Consider the following 19,427-nt stretch of genomic DNA (forward strand, 5'->3'; position numbering starts at 1 on the left):
ACACTGCAAAGTTTACTTACTTAACAAACAAAACCTTCTTTCTTATTATCATTGTTAAATCTATTATCATCTCATTTCTTAGCACCTCATAGAAGAGCACTAGAACAAATTACAAGATCTTCAAGTGGTCCAGGAGTTCCATTTTATGTCTGTTGTTGTGGCAAAATTATTAAAAGCTTCCCCCTCCACTCTTACAAGTGCCCCAGTATGGATGATAAATTATATAATCATAGAAGAATTAAAACTCCAAAACTAAACATGAGTTGTAAAGCATGTGAACTACCTTTACCAAATGTCAAATTAACATGGTCATGTTACTACATGCAGTTAAAATGTTATGTAGATGATCAATTCCGAATCCTTTTCCCAAACTTCTTAAAGAATTCTCTGCTAGAAATGTTACATATATTTTCAAAATACCCTGGACTGCTGAATTCTTGCTAACTAAACTCACGAACCAAACAAATTTAGACAGTGAAAGATATCTGTAGTGGCAAAATTTTAAGTCCATTTATATCAAATTGTAAGGAAAGACAATTTTTTTAAAAGATTTTATTTAGTTATTCATAAGAGACAGAGACAGTGACAGAGAGAGAGAGAGAGGCAGAGATACAGGCAGAGGGAGAAGCAGGCTCCATGCAGGGAGCCTGATGTGGGACTCGATCCCCGGTCTCCAGGATTAAGCCCTGGGCTAAGGCGGCACTAAACCTCTGAGCCACCCAGGCTGCCCAAGACAATTAAAAACATTAAAGCAGTCCATAAAAGATGTTTAAATTTTTAAAAGGGACTTAAAAAATTATTCCAGGTCTTAACTATGAGAATTTCTCTCTATTCCTGACTCTATCTTCACTCAGACCAGTCTTTCTGGAACACCTCATCCATCTTATAATTTCAAAATGCCATCACTAGCTTGGGTGGCTCAGTCAGTTAAGCATCTGCCTTCTGCTCAGGTTATGATCCCAGTGTCCTGGAATAGAGATCCACATCCACATCGGGCTCCCTGCTCAGTGGGGAGTCTGCTTCTCCCTCGCCCTCTGTCTGCCACACCCCCTGCTTGTACTCTCTGCCTTTGTCTCTACCTCTCTCTCTGTCATGAATAAATAAATAAAATCTCTAAAAAAACAAAAAAAGAAAGAAAATCCTCTCCATCTCTCAAAGGATTCTTAAACTGGGTTCTACAGAGATCCCTACAGATGTCTTCCCTTCTAATCCTCATACTACTTATTGGTGATATTATTTCTATAAAATCAATGACCAAAAGAAAGATAATATAAGCTCCAAATTCAAGCTACATATGTAATTTAAAATTTTCTACTAACTATACTTTTTAAAAGTATAGTTAAAGAAACAAGTAAAATAATATATTTTACTTAGCCCCATATATCCAAAATATTATCATTCCAATATGTAAGCAATATAAAAATTGAGATGTTTTCCATCCCCCTTTTCACACAATGTCCTCAAAATTCATTATATATCTGCACTTCCAGTACACCTCAATTCAGACCAGCCACATTTCAAATGCTCAAGAGCCACATTATGACTAGTGGCTATAGTACTGGACAGTGCCCATCTAGAACAATATCCCTGTCATTCACTGAAGGTTTTAGCACCTACTTCAACTATCCAAACTCCAACCCAATACCTTCAACTATATTTAACTTTTTATCATTACTCTCCACCCTCAGCCACTCACTCCTGTGGCCACACCTTGGATCTTTCTACAAAACCTGCACCACCTCCAAAATCACTAATTCAAACACTAAACACAGAGCACCTGGGTGGCTCAGTCGTTTAAGTGTCTGCCTTCAGCTCAGGTCATGATGCTGGGGTCCTGGGATCAAGTCCCATATTGGGCTCTATGCTCTGCGGAGGGCTTGCTGCTTTTTTTTTTTTTAATATCTTATTTATTTATTCATGGGAGACACACAGAGAGAGAGGCAGACATAGGTAGAGGAAGAAGCCTGCTTCTCCCTCTCTCTCTCTGCCCTACCGTTGCCCATGCTCTCTTGCTCTCTCTCAAATAAATAAAATCTTAAAAAAAAAAAAAAACACTAAATCCTCCAACTATCACCTCCTATTCTTGCTTAAGTACCTCCACTGCAACAATTCAAGATCATAAATATCTCCAATTCATTGATGTTATCACTCTCTATTCATCTGCCCCCTTACATCCAGCTTAGAGATTCCATAGCCCATCATTAAACTTTCTTTGCAAAATTCCCTTTCCCCTCTATACCAGGCACATTCAACTGGTTCCAACTTTACAACACAGACAGGCAGATACACGGGTAAACAGATGTTACTATCCATCCATAATCATCAATTTCAATGGACACAGGCATCTCACTAAATTTTCCAGTAAGCCAGCAATCAAACTTCCCATGATAATTACTTCAATCTTTTCCTTGCTATTCCCACATCTCTTTCCTCCAAAACTACCTTTAATAAGCATAAAGCAAATAACTACTCAACTTTCTACAACAAAGTATTCAACACATTATTATTTAAAAAAAAGATTATTTAAAAATTTTTATGTTATTTAAAAAAAAAATTCCAGGGCAGCCCCAGTGGCGCAGCGGTTTGGCGCTGCCTGCAGCCTGGGATGTGATCCTGGAGACCTGGGATCGAGTCCCACATCGGGCTCCCTGCATGGAGCCTGCTTCTCCCTCTGTCTGTGTCTCTGCCTCTATCTCTGTGTCTATGAATAAATAAATAAAATCTTTAAAAAAAAAAAAAAAATTCCAGAAGTGCCTGGGTGGCTCATTTGGTTAAGCCTCAGACTCTTGGGATTCTCAGTTTCACCCCAGGTCATGATCTCAGGGTGATGAGATGAGGCCCATATTGGGTCCCACAGAGTTTGCTTCGCTCCTCTTCTGCTGCCCCTCCCCATGCTGGAGCTTACTCTCTCAATAATAAATTAAAAAAAAAAAAAAAAAACCTTCCAAATTTTAAAAACAGCATTTTTTGCTAATTATAAAAATGTGTTCTTTATAAAAATTAAGATATAGAAAGGTGCAAGAGAACCAACCTACGTTTCATGTACTTAACTGGAATACTAGAATGTAAGACTCAACCTACTTCACTCCCAAATAATGACTGAGCATCTAACACAGTATCTGGCACACAAACCAGCCCTCATTTTTATTAATGGAATAAGATCCTTGCCTTAAGCAATTGGGATATGAAAGGCCAAACTTGAAACAGGGAAAAGGACAAGAAAGACGACAGTGCTTATTTGTTTTTCAAGATTTGGCATAAGATATATATATAGCACAGAAAAAGGAATATTTATTTTAAATAAAACTTTTTTAAATGTATCAAACAAAATAATGGGGAAAATGTATTAAGTGTAACACAGACTTCAATGGTTTATGCTTCCACAAAAAGCTAGACTTTTCTCACCACTTCAATTCAACTTCCTCATGGATTACAGCATGAACAGATATAAAGCTAAGCACTTTTCAAGATTTAACCAAGTGTCAATCACTGTGGCATTAACTTAAGTCCCTTTATCTTCCCCAAACAACATTAGGCATAATTGCTAGATTCTAATGGCATATATATTTACCACAGTTATGCATGTTTTCAAAATGAGGTCTCCAAAACTTTCCTCTCTACCTCCATCTATGGAATTCTCCTCTTCAAAGAATGCTATATCAAATTTGGAAAAACTTGTAAGACTACGACATAACTAGATGGTTTAATTAAAGCAACAGCTTAAAAACAACCTTACAAGGTAAATAATATACATAACTAATATTTCATCACCAGTTTTTATTTTAAAAGCAACCTATTAATACAAATTACTTAAAAGGAACTACAAAGGAAAACAGGATGAGTGTGCACAAAAAAAGGCCTCCAACTTTTGGAATATTCTATTAAGTTCAATGTTTTATTAGTTCTGTAAGTTATACATTCCTCAAAGTTATACATATTATTTTGGTATATACATTCTCTTTAAAGCAACCTAGCTTTCTCTCAGAAAAGAACACAATTTCTACTATCATTTGATATACATCTTCATTCAACACTGGCAACTATTTAAGAATGGTTATCATATATTAATATAGTTCATATTATAAGCTTCACAGAGTTTACAAGTCCACCAGTCAAATACAAACTGACCATACAAACATCTACCATATTCCTTCCCTAACAGGAAACAAAATGACAGTAAAAGAAGAAAAAAAGAAAAGTCACAAGCACAAAGCACAAAAGACAATAATCAACTGGTTTAAAAAAAAAAAAGTAGGGGCGCCTCGGTGACTCAGTCAGTTAAGCATCTGACTCTTGATCTCAGCTCAGGTCTTGATCTCAGGGTCATGAGTCCAAGCCCCATGCTGGGCTCCACGGTAGGCATGGAGCTTACTTAAAAAAGTACATTAATTAAAAAAAAAAAAATGTAAAGGCACAGGTCCAGTTCTCTGACAAGAGAAAACAGAAAATAAAAGGGAGAATATTACTAAAGGATTAGTTACAAAACAATTTCTTAGAAGTAAAGGACAGGTGTCTCCAGATTGTGCCATCAAGTACCTTAGCACAATGACTAAAATATACCCATATGAAGGCATTTCATCATGAAGTTTGAGCACACCAGGAATAAAGATCCTAAAACCTCCAGACAGGTCACATGTAAAGGTTCAAGAATGAAATGGCACACTGTACCATGTACAATGTGGAACTCATCTTTATGTTACAAAAGACAAAGATATACAATAGAAAATGTCTGTTCTGTCCAAAATTCCAGAATACTTCAAATTGTCTAGTTTTCATTCAAGAGAAAAAAACTAGCCCTTAGAGAAAATTTTCTGAAAAGTTAAGATTTGTCAAAGATCTAACAGTAAACTTTCAGTAAGATCATTATTAAAGTTCAACCTTAACTTTATTTAAAGTGCTTTACTCCTAATAGATTTTGGTTAATTTAGCTTGGCAAAATACTAATCTAAAAATGAAAGATCCTTTTTTAAAACCATGGATCAGGCAAGAAGGGAGGTGGGCAGGGGCCAGGCATCTGGGATAAGAAGGACACAAAAATCTCAGAACAAAAGACTATTATAGCATGTTTTTCAAAAGAGTTATGGTTAATTTTTTTTTTTACCAATCTAAAGTATTCTAATGTGAAAGTTGAGGAGAAATAATCTTAAATATAATAATTCAGAAATATAAGGTTTCAAAATTAAACTGTACACATCAACCACACATGGCCCTACTACTAGTCTTAAGCAGAGAATTATGATACAAGATAGTATGTGTCTGTCTCTCCATCATATGGAATTCCTTTCTAACAGAAATTGTTCTAATTATCCCTCTATACTGATGACTAGCACAATACCAGACACACAGCATACACTCAAATATTTACTGAATAAATAAATAACTGTATGAGAAGGTCTAATCATATGTGAAGTAAAATAAGTTATCTTTAACCTTGTTTTTAATTAGCTATGTTAAGACTATAAAAGGGAAAACATTAATGCAATTAATAAAACATCAAACAATTTTTAAAGCAAGTAAAAAGGGGCACCTGGGTGGTTCAGTGGTTGAGCATCTGCCTTTGGCTCAGGCTGTGATCCCAGGGTCCTGGGATTGAGTCCCACATCAGACTCCCTGTAGGGAGCCTGCTTCTCTCTCTGCCTAAGCTTCTGCCTCTCTCTGTGTGTCTCTCATGAATAAATAAATAATTTTTAAATAAATAAATAAAATAAATCAAGTCAAAAAATTATTTTTATATTCATAAGGTATTACTTTTTCAAATATCCTAAATCCATAGCTAATTAATAACAGCTTAACTATTTGCACTTCACATCAATATCAATTTTTTCCTTGATTAGCTTTATTTGCAGAATTACATTCAGTGGAGGATATGCGCCTTGAATTCCAACAGCATTCACTGCATCCTCAGCACCACAACCCCCACCATACAAACACAGCGTCACACTCAGGCCCCATTCCTTCAAATGGATTATGAGTTAGGATGACAAGACATTTGAACATCAAAAATTGGGCCACTTTTACTAAAGCTACAAATAAAACTGGAAACTGTATGCAAAACAAATGTTCAGTATCACTCTTCCCACTCAACAGAATCACCTGTTAAGATCAGCAGATTCCAGAAAATAACTCAGTACAGTATGAAGTGTTTACTTGAAAGAAAATATGTTCTAGACAATTACAACCAACCTATAAGTAGCAAAGCTGAAAACTACTCAACCCAACTATTCAAGAGGCACAGCACATTTTTAAATGCAAACAATGCTAATTACAAGTGAGTCTTACTAATACCCTTTCCATTGGGCATAGGAGGGTTGCCACATGGAAAAGCTTTTTTTATTTTTTATTTTTGTAAAGGTTTTATTTATTTATTCATGAGAAACACAGAGAAAGAGGCAGAGACATAGGCAGAGAGAGAAGCAGGCCCCATGTAGGGAGCCCGACGTGGGACTCGATCCCAGGTCTCCAGCATTGTGCCCTGGGCTGAAGGTGACGCTAAACTGCTGAGCCACCCAGGCTGCCTGGAAAAGTTTTTCTTTTTTATTTACTTTTATTTTTTTAAGTAAGCTCCATTCCCAACATGGGGCTTGAACTCACAACCCTGGGATCAAGAGCCACACGCTCCACTGAATGAGCCAGCCAGACACCCCAGAAAAACTTAACATAGTTGCCACAAAAACCAAGAAGTATCTTTTTAAAAATAGTATGGAATTAAGGGTTATTAACTTTTAACTCTGCCCGCTTCTCACTAGTAACTGCACTATTTCTAGGATTACTATTTAAATTTAGGAGTGAAAAATAATGGCAATTCTAAAATTCATGTTTTTTCCCCAAATAGGATTCAATTACATAAAAAAATGCCATACTTAAAAATATCTTTTACCTTTTAAGACTTTATTTTAAAATCACAGGTTAGAATAACTTTTGTACAAAAATCTTTGTTTTCCAATATTACCTTGACACCCAGGGTTTAGAAGCTTGAAAAATACACAGGCTGAAGCTTTTCAAATACAACCCTAAAGAAAGGTAAAAAGAAACTACAAAAGCATTCAGAGTATTATAATCTCTAGGTTCCACTTCAATCCTACAAGAGGGAAAGAAGAAAACAAATAGGTTGAATGCAAACTAATCATCTTGGATATCTGGAAAGAGCTAGTATGATCGGCTGAAGAGGAAATTATTGGCTAAAATAGGTTAGGGGACATCTGTATGGATTTTTCATTTATCCAAGGTATTTCTATCCCCCACTTCAGAAAAAAAGCCAATCAAGGGTTGAGACATAACCTTGAGAAAATAAAAAGTTTTTTTTTCTTTTTAAAGATCTTATTTATTTACTCATGAGAGACAGAGAGGGAAGGCAGAGACACAGGCAGAGGGAGAAGCAGGCACTCCTCGCAGAGCCAGATGTGGGACTCGATCCTAGAACTCCAGGATCACGGCCTGAGTCGAAGGCAGACACTCAACCACTGAGCCACCCAGGCGTCCTGAAAAAATAAAAAGTTATACAATTCCCACAACGTTACTGATTTAAAGCATCTAAGACTAGAGTCATTCAATGCAATGCAAAGCAAACCATCAGTACTTTTAATACAGAGATGCAGGATACAATTAAACAGTTTCTGCAAAACTTGCCTTGTAAATGGGATCACTGTTATCTATAAGCAAGCTATTTTTCCTTTTAAGTAATAAAAAAAATGCCATGGGTGAGGTGAAAGGGATAGTCTCATTTTAAGCTATAGACTCTTATAATGTAAATCTTACATAAACAGGGGCAGCCGGGGTGGCTCAGCGGTTTAGCGCCACCTTCAGCCCAGGGCCTGATCCTGGAGACTGGGAATCGAGTCCCACATCGGGCTCCCTGCATGGAGCCTGCTTCTCCCTCTACCTTGTCTCTGCCTCTCTCCCTCTCTCTCTACCTGTGTCTCTGCCTCTCTCTCTCTCTCTCTCTCTCTCTGTCTGTCTCTCATGAATAAATAAGTAAAATCTTTTTTAAAAAATCTTATATAAACAGCATTCAGGTTTTCAAAGTTTTTGCCCTCTGGACTCTAGAAAATGGAGGACCAAGAAAACTTTGTTGATTAAATCTATCTATACTGGGGCACCAGGGTGGCTGAGTTGGTGAAGCATCAGACTCTTGGTTCCATCAGTCCCCGCCCACTGGGCTCGGAGCTCAACAGGGAGTCTACTTGAGATTCTCACTCCCTCTCCTTTTGCCCCTCCCCCCATGCTCTCTCTCCCTTTCAAATAAATCTTTAAAGAAATCTATCTATATTTACTATATTAGAAATTAATACAGAATTTTTAAAGATTTATCATCATTTAAAAATAGGGATCCCTGGGTGGCGCAGCGGTTTGGCGCCTGCCTTTGGCCCAGGGCGCGATCCTGGAGACCCGGGATCGAATCCCACATCAGGCTCCCGGTGCATGGAGCCTGCTTCTCCCTCTGCCTGTGTCTCTGCGCCTCTCTCTCTCTCTCTCTATGACTATCATAAATAAATAAAAAAAAAAAAAAAAAAAAGATTTATCATCATTTAAAAATAATTCATTGTTTGTTAACATAAAGCACATATTAATTTTAAAAACTATGTTCCAAGACAAAACCATACTAGCAAGAAGACTGTTACTGTTTCACATTTTTGCAAACCACTTTAATTTCAGACTTAATAAAGACAGCCTGATTCTCATATCTGCTTCTGCATTTAATCTGCTCCATTGTTGTTCTAACTCCACTGTTGTTTTGAGATTGTTCTGACTGAAGTACATGAGGAAAATTCAGCCTCATACAGGTATGTAGTTGGAAAAAGATAATACTTTGATAGCCTTTTCAAGTAACTGTGGACATTCTTTGATCCTTCACCAAAACTCAACAAGCAGCAGTTTCTTAAAGGCTGCCATAATATGGAATCTGAAACCGTATCAGTGAACACTTCCTACTCTGATTTATTGAAATGCACTGATCTATCTTCCATTTCCAATGGATCTTTTTACCTATGCATGATTTTGTAATACCAAGCATTATTTAGAAAGCATTGCTTCACTGAGTTACACAGTTCTTCCAAATGTTGACACTTTCAATATATTGCATTCATTAGTACCACCACTGATCTTATCAAAAAGTACTGGGAAGCTGTCAAACTCACAGTAGCAAATACAAGTATTCCAAGATTCCATTTTTGCTTGAAAGCTTGAATTTTATCATCAGCAACAAATACTGTCAGTTGTTTTTCTTGCAGAGAAAAATGTCTGCTGAATATCCAAGTCTATATAACCACACTTTGTAAGCCAGTCTTTCAAGTAAAAACGGTATTCCATTAAAAAAGCAGCTAGTTTGCCCCAACTCAGGCTGCAAAAAAAGTCTTTTCTTTGAATTAACCATCAGATTTGGTACTCAGTAAAAGTGCTTTTACAGGTACTTTCCATTTCATGGCACAAAATATATTTTCAAACAGACTCAAGGATTGAGACATAATCAAATTAATGTGGTGGTGTTTTTTTGGTTTTTTGCTTAATTAAGGATACTATGTATAACTGGCATTTATTTTTTAATTCCAAATGGGTGGTGATGTACTAAGCTAGTACAGTTTAGTGCCACTGCCTTAATTCATGCTAAGGCACTAGCAATTTTACCCACCACTGATTCTGCAAATGCAATACAACAAGCAATGCCTTACTACTATTAGAACAATAGTTTTGGCCTGGACAACCCCAAGAAAGAGCCGAGAAAACCACCAGAGGTCTAGAAAATGGACTTTGAGAACCACTGTAATAGCTGATGCCCTACTTGTATGATTTAAAAAAATAATAATTTTTAAATAAATGTTCCATTATAACAAGAATGTTTAAATACATTTAATACACAGAGATAGACTAAGACCGCTGATAGCCTGGTACCTCAGAGCTAGAACTCAAAAATAATGAATGACAGAATGTGACAGATAACTTCTCGAATAAAACTATTGCCAAGTACCTACCATAAGATAGGTGCCTCTACATTCCCTTTCTTGGGTAACTTATAGACCCTAGAGACCAGAATGATGATTTTAATATAAGAGAAAAATGTTTATCCTGAAATCTTTCAGATTTTTTTTTAAGATGAGACCTACATGACTGCAAGAAAAAGTCTTAAAATTCACCATAAAGCACAAGATAGCATGTTAAATTCTATTTTAAGCACTATGCCATGAAGCTAAAAACAGGCTTGCTCACATTCAGAAACCCAAATACAAAATGAACTGCTTTGGCTGTGCACTACCAGAATCCCATAAAGAGCCTACATTCCATTTCTCCTCAAGCCAAACAACATTTACCTGTTCTAATTTTTATTCCTATTTTTCAGTGCAACTCCAATACTAAAACCATAGACAAAACATTAAATGTGGCAACTATTTAAATAAAGCAACAGTATAACAAAACCTTCAAAACAAGAACTTTTAGACATATACACATAAATTCAAGACGTAAACCTCTATAAATATACACACAAAATATGTGCACTGTTAAAAAAGAATGAAAAACAATCTCATTTTGGGATATGGCATGGAAAGATCTTCAATATATACTATTAATTGAAAAAAGCAAGTCACAGGATATTAGGTATAGTATCATCCCATTTATGTTTTTAGAATATATATTTATGTATATGTACGTTCATTTAGTAACACTGAGTTCCTTCTCTATGCTCAGTCTGCTCCCAATCTAGATATACACATACAATTACAAATATGACACAGCACAGATAAATGCCCACAAAAAGAAATATGAATAGGTCAGACACACAAGACTATTATAGGATTTCATATATGTGAAATGCCCAAAATAGGCAAATCTACAGAGACCAAAAGCAGACTTGCAGCTGCCTCAGGATGAAATGAGTTGTGAGCAATCGGGGTAATAGCTGAAAGGTACAGGATTTCTTTTGGGGTAAGGAAAATATTCTAAAATTGATTATGTTAAAAAAATAAAATAAAATAAAACTGATTATGTTGATGGTTGCACAACTTTGTAAATGATTAAAAACCAGTTAACTGTGTACTTTAAATAGATGAACTGTATGATATACCTCAAAAAAGCTGTTATGCTCCCCACCCCCCAAAAAAAGAAGATATCAGAGTGATTGCCCTTGGGGGAAGGGAAGGTTGAAGATGATGAAGGTCTTTAAATCTGTACTCTATTTACTGCCATATCACTACACTAAGAAATGTATTCACTTATTATCTATATAACTTAAAGAAATATAAAAGACAAACCTAAATCAGTCTTTCATAATTTATTTCAGATTTAACATTATTCAAGTTCATCTACAAAGCAGCCATGAAAAAAAAATGTGAAGATGTGAACATTTACAATTTAGACTGTCATACAGACATGTGCATCAGGCCCTTACTAACAGAAACAAATCTTGAACATAATTTGTTCATTCCACAAATATATCTTAAGCATCTACTTTGCCCACAGGATAGGAATGGGGAAAAATGAAGTGGTCTACAAAGCAGTACACCAGTCAACAAAAAGAAGGAAGCAAACTAACAGCTCTGGCTTTAAGTTGAGGACTTTCGCCACAGTGAAGAAGACAAAAGACACACAAAGTGGACTGGGATCACACTACAGAAAACCCGGAATACCTGAGAGCTAAGACTTTATCCTGTTTTCGATGGAAAGCTATTGGAGTGCCAGGATGAAAAGAATGTTTTAGGAAAATTAACCTGGCAACCAAAGGGGGGAAACTGAAAGCAAAGAAAAATAGCAGGAAAGGTAAGGAGATGAAGTTTTAAAAAACAGAAACATTTGCAACAAGCTCTTGAGAGTTACTGATATTTCAAAATTATTAATGTTCAAAGGGTTTATATTTATTTTGTTTGATCTAAGGTGAAACAGAAAAGGCAAAAAGGTGGTTTCATTTTGCTGAGTTCTAGAAATCCATTGCAAAGAATGAAGTTTTACCAGTTAATTCTGAAGGGAGGAAGAGTTTCGGGGGCTATCATTTCATGTGATACCACTTAAACCAAAAGTAGAAGGAATCAAAAGTAATGAGAGTTCCACAGTTTTTAACATGGAAGGGGAAGTATAATCACAAACATTTTATTAAGAGTAGCAAAAAGTACACAGCAATTATGAAATTAATAATATAACTACATACCTAACTTTTATTTATCACCTATTTTTTTAAATCCTATTCATAAAACTTTTTACATAAATTCGAGTTTACATGAGGACTAAATCTGACATGTCAAATTTAGAGTTTGATCATCTTCACTCCCTTAATCTCATCAACTGTTCCTTCCACAGTGCAGTACTTTCCAGATGTTGCACAAATATTCTTAACTGACATATCCATTTATTGATTTAAACCCATAAAGGCTCACATATGCACTTATTAGTCGATTTAACCCTTAAAAATGCCTTCTTAAAATAGAAAAATATTTTCACTGCCTCTGTAACCTCTTTTCTATAACAGCTTCAACAATGTTACCTACCAAACTACTACTCTGGCAACATTGAGTTTTGAGGAAAAAAGATATGAGTAAGGCAAATTCATTTCCACTTGAAAAAAGATATGAGTAGGGCAAATTCATTTCCACTTTATATTAATGCTCAGCACTGCTTTACTTAAAACGTCAGTTAAAAACAGATGTGCATCTAAACAAGGCACATAAACTTCCAATATTTGATTACTACGATACTATTTCCAAAATCAAACATACTTGAAATAAGTTATAATTGCTGTTTCATAGTTTATCTCATGCTTTATCAAATGTTCTGATTCAGAAACAATGTTTTCTTATATTTTATAGAATATATCTCTGCCATCACTTAATAATCTTATCTGATAGGTTTATAAAAACAGAAACAAAGGTACAGACAACGAACAAAGCAAGAATTAACTTATTTCACTCACAACACTTGATCTAATCAAACTACCATTAGCACTGCTCCCTCAAGCACAGAAAGTTCTGTCATATCAATGTATTTTGTTAGAATAAGACATTTGCAAACCTTTATACCAGGCTGTCAAGACATTGTTTAAAATAGCAAAAAGTGGAAATACTCTAATTGTCCAAGGATAAGGGACTAGCTGAGTAAACTACAATGTTACCTTTCAAATAATCACACAGACCTATATTTACTAACCTGTAAAGACAGCCATGAAAATAAGCAGATTACAAATAAAAGTGTGATCTCTTTTTGTGATGAACATACATACACATATGCTCACCGAGAGAAAATCTAAATGGATAGATATCCATATGTTAACCATGATATTTCTAAGTGCTGGGATTACAGGTGTTTATTTTTCTGCTTATTTTTCAGTATTCTCTGAAATTCTCAAAGCAAAATGACATTTGCAAGAATTAACATCTATGATTCCAACTAACAAGCTCCAAAATCTTCCTTGCAAAAAAGCCCAAGGAATATCCAAAAATACCCTGGCATAGCAAGAGGGAAAGTATTAGCAACAACATAACTAGAATTCTTTGTAAGCTGGGCACCCTGGAGGGCTCCAGGACAGACATGGCACCTTTACAGCAACCTATACAGTACAGGGTTTAAAATCACAAGACCTAGGTTCAAGTCCCCGCCACTTTTATTTGTATGACCTCGGGCTAGTCACTCACTGTTTCTGGGCTCACTTCATCAATAAAAGAGAGATATGACCTGCCTTCCCACCTCAAAGAACTGTTGGAAAGATCACATGAGATAATGTGATACATTATGAACTACAACATTATGAACTGCAAAGTACCTTGCAAAAATAAGATATTATTCATTCAAACATGAAAAAAGAAAAAGAAAAAGGTGCTTAATGCTGGAGCAAAATATTTCAGAAAGCACTACAATCAATTCTATAACATAATGAACCAAGGGTTTTGTTTTCAAAGGCCAGATCTTATCATAAACACCTAGTTTTCCAGAAACTCAGATACTTCTTCCCAGTTCCCACTAAAACCATGAGCCACTTTATTTTCTTTATCCCCAGTTACCACCAAGAAAGGGTACAAATTACACTGAACTCAAAAAGCTTCAGCAAGAACCCTGGAGCAGCATGTTGATATAGTTCATCAGGAGAAACCCAAGGTTAATCAGCTATGGACTCACCACTAAACACTATTGCAATCCACAGTGGTTACAAGAGAGTCTTTGAGGAGAAAGACAATACAGTGACCCAAGAGAAAATTGTAGATGAAAAAGCAGTATTTTAAAACAATTATATAAAATACTTAAAAACTAAAGTGTTTATAAATTGTTTTTAAATACTGTTCATAAAAATGGTGACTTAAAGCTATCTAAATGGGGTACTTGATACCAAACCAAATTAGGGAGATTCAAATCAAATTCAGGAATAGACTGTCAGGTTTATTTCCTTCTATCTGAAATAAAAGCCGACGAATCATACCACAAAGATCAAAATTAAGTGGCTATTTCTTGAAAATAAAGAAACAGAATATGACAACAGAATTTACTGACATGCTGATACTTTTAAAAGTATATAGTTTAAAAAGTATGGCTTCTCTTCCCACTAAATTCCATTATTTTACTCCATTAAAATGATGAACTTCTTCCTCCCCACCCCCCTTCCTCCTATGAGTTAAAAGGGCAATATAACTTAATTTGAGTTTTAATGTAAAAAAATTATAATAAAAAAAGTACTTTGGGGTGCCTAGGTGGCTCAGTTGGTTAAGAATCCAACTCTAGATCTCAGCTCAGGTCATCATCTTAGAGTTGTGAGATCAAGCCCTCAAGCTCCACCCCCCAAGGCCCCCTCCCCTGAAACTCCAGGCTCAGCCAGGAGTTAGCTTGAGATTCTCTTCCTCCCCCTCTACTCCTTCCTCAACTCCCCCTTTGGCGTGTGCATGCACTCTTTCTCTCTCTCTCTCAAATAAATAAATCTTTTTTTTTTTTAAGTACTTTAAGAGGAACTACATGAAGCTATCAGATTATTAACTTCAAGATCGTCTGGCCATCATACCCTCCTGTTCTAAGTTCCTAAAGATAATAAAATGTTCACTCTACATTCTTACAGATGTCATTTATGGGTATTCCCCTAATGAAAATTTAAACCTTTCATAAACAAATGTGCACAGAGAATTCTTTTTGATATGTATGACTCACAATCTAATTTTTATTGGCAGTATCTTCAAGTGTTGCAGCTTGCACTATTCCTACAGGAGATACAGATCTATTTTTCCCATCTGATCTTCATAGATCTGCTATAGATTTAAAAGGACTCACTAAAATGGGCCGTGAGGAAAATAATTATGAATACAATCAACAGCAAGATGAAACGTGGGTTGTGCATTAAGATAACAAAAAAGTTACTGTATTTACTCAAAGCCTAGTTGGAAATTCATTCTAAGTACTGCAGTTTTACCTAAAACTGAAAAATCTAGGTTTTTCTTATTCTGACTTTTCCTATCTAATTAAGAATAAATGCTATTTACTCCCAAAACAAAAACAAACAAACAAAAAAAAAAACCATCAGAAAATATAATTTCCATAAGGAGGATCTTCCAAAAGCTTACTGCACAGGAAATTATATACACACATTCTCAGATAACTATGGTAGGCGTTCCTAAGATCATCTACCCCCTTCAAAAACAACAACGGAAAAAAAAAGAACAGCAAATCTAACCACAATCAAGTACTAAAGTTTTTAACACAGCTATCAACAACTAAGCAATTTATCACAGCTTTTAAAAGTATTGGGCACACACAATGACAAACTAGTTTGTCAAAACAGTTCTTATAATCCGAAAAAAACTGTACTACATGAACACAAGAGCAGTTTTTCCTCTGGGGAAAAAACTCAAGTAGATTTTTGAGAGCAAAAAGGGAGACCATTTTTTAGAAAAATAACGTTCCCTCCCCCCGCCCCAAGTGTTTAGCATTTATCTGATACAGGCTCATTTTTGTAAAGAGAAACTTTACCTAACAAGACTCACACCAGGGATCTGATCTATCCCCAAAGGCAGTTTCTTAAAATGAGAAAGAACAAAGGAGGAAATCTCCCAGCATGTGCTTTCCATACCAGTTTCTTTGGACAGCATCAAGAGTGACAATATAACCGGCACAAGCTTTTCAGCTTTATTCTGTGGCCCATGTATAACAGAACTGATTAGCTATCATTCAAAAGGATTCCAAATAAGATAAATATTAGAAGGCAAAGATCACAGCAACATTGTGACTATAATGAGTGAAACTATAGAAAATATGTATCTTAAAGTTGTGTATATTTCAAGAGTCCATGATCTCAAAATATTTCAATCGCTGAGGCTTTTTCATTTCACTCAATAGTTTGAAAGTGGGGAGAGGAAAAAGAAAAAAAAAGAGAAAAACACGAAACCAACCCTTCCAAATCTGCTCTCTCTTCAATTAGTGTGTAATGAGAAGTAAATTTTTTAAAAGAATGACATTCAAAGCCAGCGCCTTAATATACAAATGTTGGAATGTCAACATTGCAAAAAAAAAAAATCATTGAGGAAGCCCATCCTTCAGCTAAGCTTTCCACGGAAAAACTCCAGAAACAAACCTGGTGTTTGCCTGTTTGAGAAGCTGTCGTTTCGGGAGCACGGAGAGGAATTTTTTTTTTAAGACGATTTTTATTAATTTGAAGCCGAGGACCCTCCCCGGAGATTTACAACTGTAGATCCCAATCGCCACTCTGACAGGGATGTCAGTGCCCTGGGTCGAGCTGGGACCGGCTGCTGGGTTCACACACACACACACACACACACACAGGAAGCCAGGAGAGGGGACCTATCGCGTTCAGAGCCTCGACGTCGTACGCGTTAGTTAAAACTGCCTGCTACTAAACCAAAATTATTCAAGCGGAGCCCCATTTGTCACGATCCAATCATAAGGGTTCCACCCCCCCTCCCCCCTGCAGCTCGTGTAGTGGTCTGTCTGCCTCGGTAAAGAAGCCACCATCATCAGGTAAAGAAGGCTGGGGTGGGAGCAAAAGCAGGGGGTTGGGGGTGGAGGGGGGGGGGACACCCTTTCATCCAAATTCCGCGAGGCGTGAGCCATTCGGTACAGTTGGGAGGGACGGAGGCAACGTTCTATTTATTGGGGGTTGAAGTAGGATGAGGGGAGGAATTCCGTCCAAATCAACATGGCCAGCGAGATGTCCCTACAAACAAAAGGCAACGGGGGGATATAAACACGAACCATTCACCTCCATCAGCTATAGCATCGCCATCATGGTGTGTGTGTGCAGAGACCCCCCCAACCCCCCTGCAAAGGCTCCTCTCTCACCCTCCACACCAGCCAAAGGGGAGAGGAGCACCAGGAGGGGGGAGACGCAGCCGCTTCCCACCACCGCTGGCAGATACACACCCTGCGAGGGGGGGTCCTGCCCCCCCTCCCCGCCCCGGGGGTCCGGAATCAGAAAGTAACGTCCCGCCGAGAGCGACCCCCCACCCATCACCAGCATCACCAGCACCGCCGGCACCACCAGCACCGCCCCCCGGGCCGAACCCCAACGCCGGTCCGGGGCTCACGAAACTTTCCGGGAGCTTTTCCCCCCGCGTCCCCGCCCCGCAGCCCCAGCATCGCGCTGCCCACGGGCGGGGACCCCGGGCGCCTCCTGACAGGCGGGCGGGGAGAGCCGGTCCGCGGCGGCGGGAGCGGGGGCGGGGGGGCCGCCACGGAGGGGAGGGGAGGGGAGGGGCGGGGCGCGGCGGCCGGAGGCAAGTTCCCGGGGGTCCGCGGAGAGCTCCTGACAGCAGCCCGGGACCGCAGGGGAGGAAGAGGAAGCGGCGGCGGGGAGCTTTCCCAATCCCCCCCTGCCCCAGCCCCCGTTCCCCGTGGGGGCGGGGAGGCCGGGGGGAGGCGAGGAAGCCGAGCCCCGGGGGCAGCCGAGGCGCCCACCGCCCGACGCGCAGGCTCTTCCCCCGCCGCCCCCGCCGGAGGCGCCCACAACAATAACACGCCGGGGACGACCCGTCAGCGCCCCCGAGGCACCCGGGGCCCGCGGCCCGCCGCTGCCGGGCCCCCCTCAGCTGCGGCCGGGCGCGCCGCTCCTGCCTGCAACTCCGGGCCCGGGTGGAGTCCGCCCCGAGCGGCCCCCCAGGGCCGGACCCATCCCCCCCGGCGCCGCTGGTGCCGTCTCCGCGGCCGAATATTAGAAGTGAATTCGAGCTGCGCTTTACCTTTAGTTCCGCACTGTCCGCCATCTTGCGTCTGTCAGCGCAAGCGCACTGAACCTCGCCGGGGGCCGCCGCTAGACCCGCCCCCCCGGCCAGCCTGGCCCCGCCCAGGCCCCGCCCAGGCCCCGCCCCTCTCGCCCCTCCGCCTCCCCGCCCCGCCCCCGGCCCCCGGCGCTCGCAGCCCCGCCCCGGGCACGTACAGCAGCGAGACCCGCACGTACCATTTAAATAAAGGCGCCAAGCGAGGAGGTTTGACAGTTACTCCCCCCTGGACCTCCCCGCCCCCCATCCTCGCCGGGCTAGCGCCTCCGGGGAAAGCCGGAGCCAGGGGGCTGCGGGCCCGAGCCCCGCCTCTCCGTGGCCTGCAGAACCCTTCTTGCAAAGCTTGGATGCCTGCAGTCCCAGAAACCATAACGGCCCCCTCGCCTCCTCCCTCCCCCTCCCCACCCCCCCCACCCCCACCCCCGCAGCCAGCGAGTCCTTTTCACCACCTGCTACCTGTGAGGCCACGCGTGCGCTAAAAATAATCCGTTACGTTTGCAGATCGCTGGATGAAGCATTTCCAGATTTCTTAGCTCACATGTTCCTCATGACGGCGCGGTGAGGTGGGCAGAGGAGACGTTACAATCCCCGTGGCATCCTACGTAGGCAGAAATGAGAGTTCAGACAGGGGGAAAAGTGAGTGCCCCAAACACTTGACAGCGGTGACCCGGAGACAAAATTTCGAAGACGTTCGTCCATTTAACGCTGTTTCAACGAGTGATGATTCACTGATTATGTACCAGTCCTGTTTCTCTGTGAATACATCGGGGAAATTAAAAAAAAAAAAAAAAAAAACCAGAGTCCCCGCCCTCCTGTATGTAGTTCTCTACTGGAGGAACAGACAAGTGCACGGATAAAAGATACAATTACAAATGGTGATGAGTACCGGAAAAGAGCAAAAAAGGTCCAGGGAGAAAAAAGCGGTTGGAAGGAGATGTGCTTAATACCGGGAGGGCTTTCTCCAATATTTTGACGTTTGAGCAGATGTGATGAATTATTTCACACCTTTTCCTCTCTACTGAAAGCTTCCTATACCTCCTCCCCAACCTCCACTCTTTGCTCTCAATTTTTGCTTCATTCCTCATGGAAAAAAATTAAAAGATATAACAGCCATGAACTCCCTTATCTTCTCATCATCAAAACTATTATTACAGACATAGTAACATTTGGGTTACTATGAATGAAGTGTCCTTGCGCCTATGAATGCCAGTCCCTCTACCAGTGACCTGGATTCCTTTCCCTCCCACA

The 19,427-nt window shown here is 39.4% G+C and overlaps 1 protein-coding gene across 1 annotated transcript in view; it reads right to left on the reverse strand.

The window, feature by feature from the left end:
• Positions 1-18,205, reverse strand: part of PIAS1 (protein inhibitor of activated STAT 1) — a 114,711-nt gene extending 96,506 nt beyond the window's left edge. Inside the window, exon 1 of the mRNA XM_041746249.1 lies at positions 18,141-18,205. Within this exon, the coding sequence (XP_041602183.1) occupies positions 18,141-18,164 (24 nt within the window). The 5' untranslated portion in view covers positions 18,165-18,205. The remainder of the gene's footprint in view (positions 1-18,140) is intronic.
• Positions 18,206-19,427: the final 1,222 nt, after the last annotated feature.

This window comes from Vulpes lagopus, chromosome 2 (genome assembly GCF_018345385.1).
Source record: "Vulpes lagopus strain Blue_001 chromosome 2, ASM1834538v1, whole genome shotgun sequence".
In the NCBI taxonomy this organism is placed as follows: domain Eukaryota; kingdom Metazoa; phylum Chordata; class Mammalia; order Carnivora; family Canidae; genus Vulpes; species Vulpes lagopus.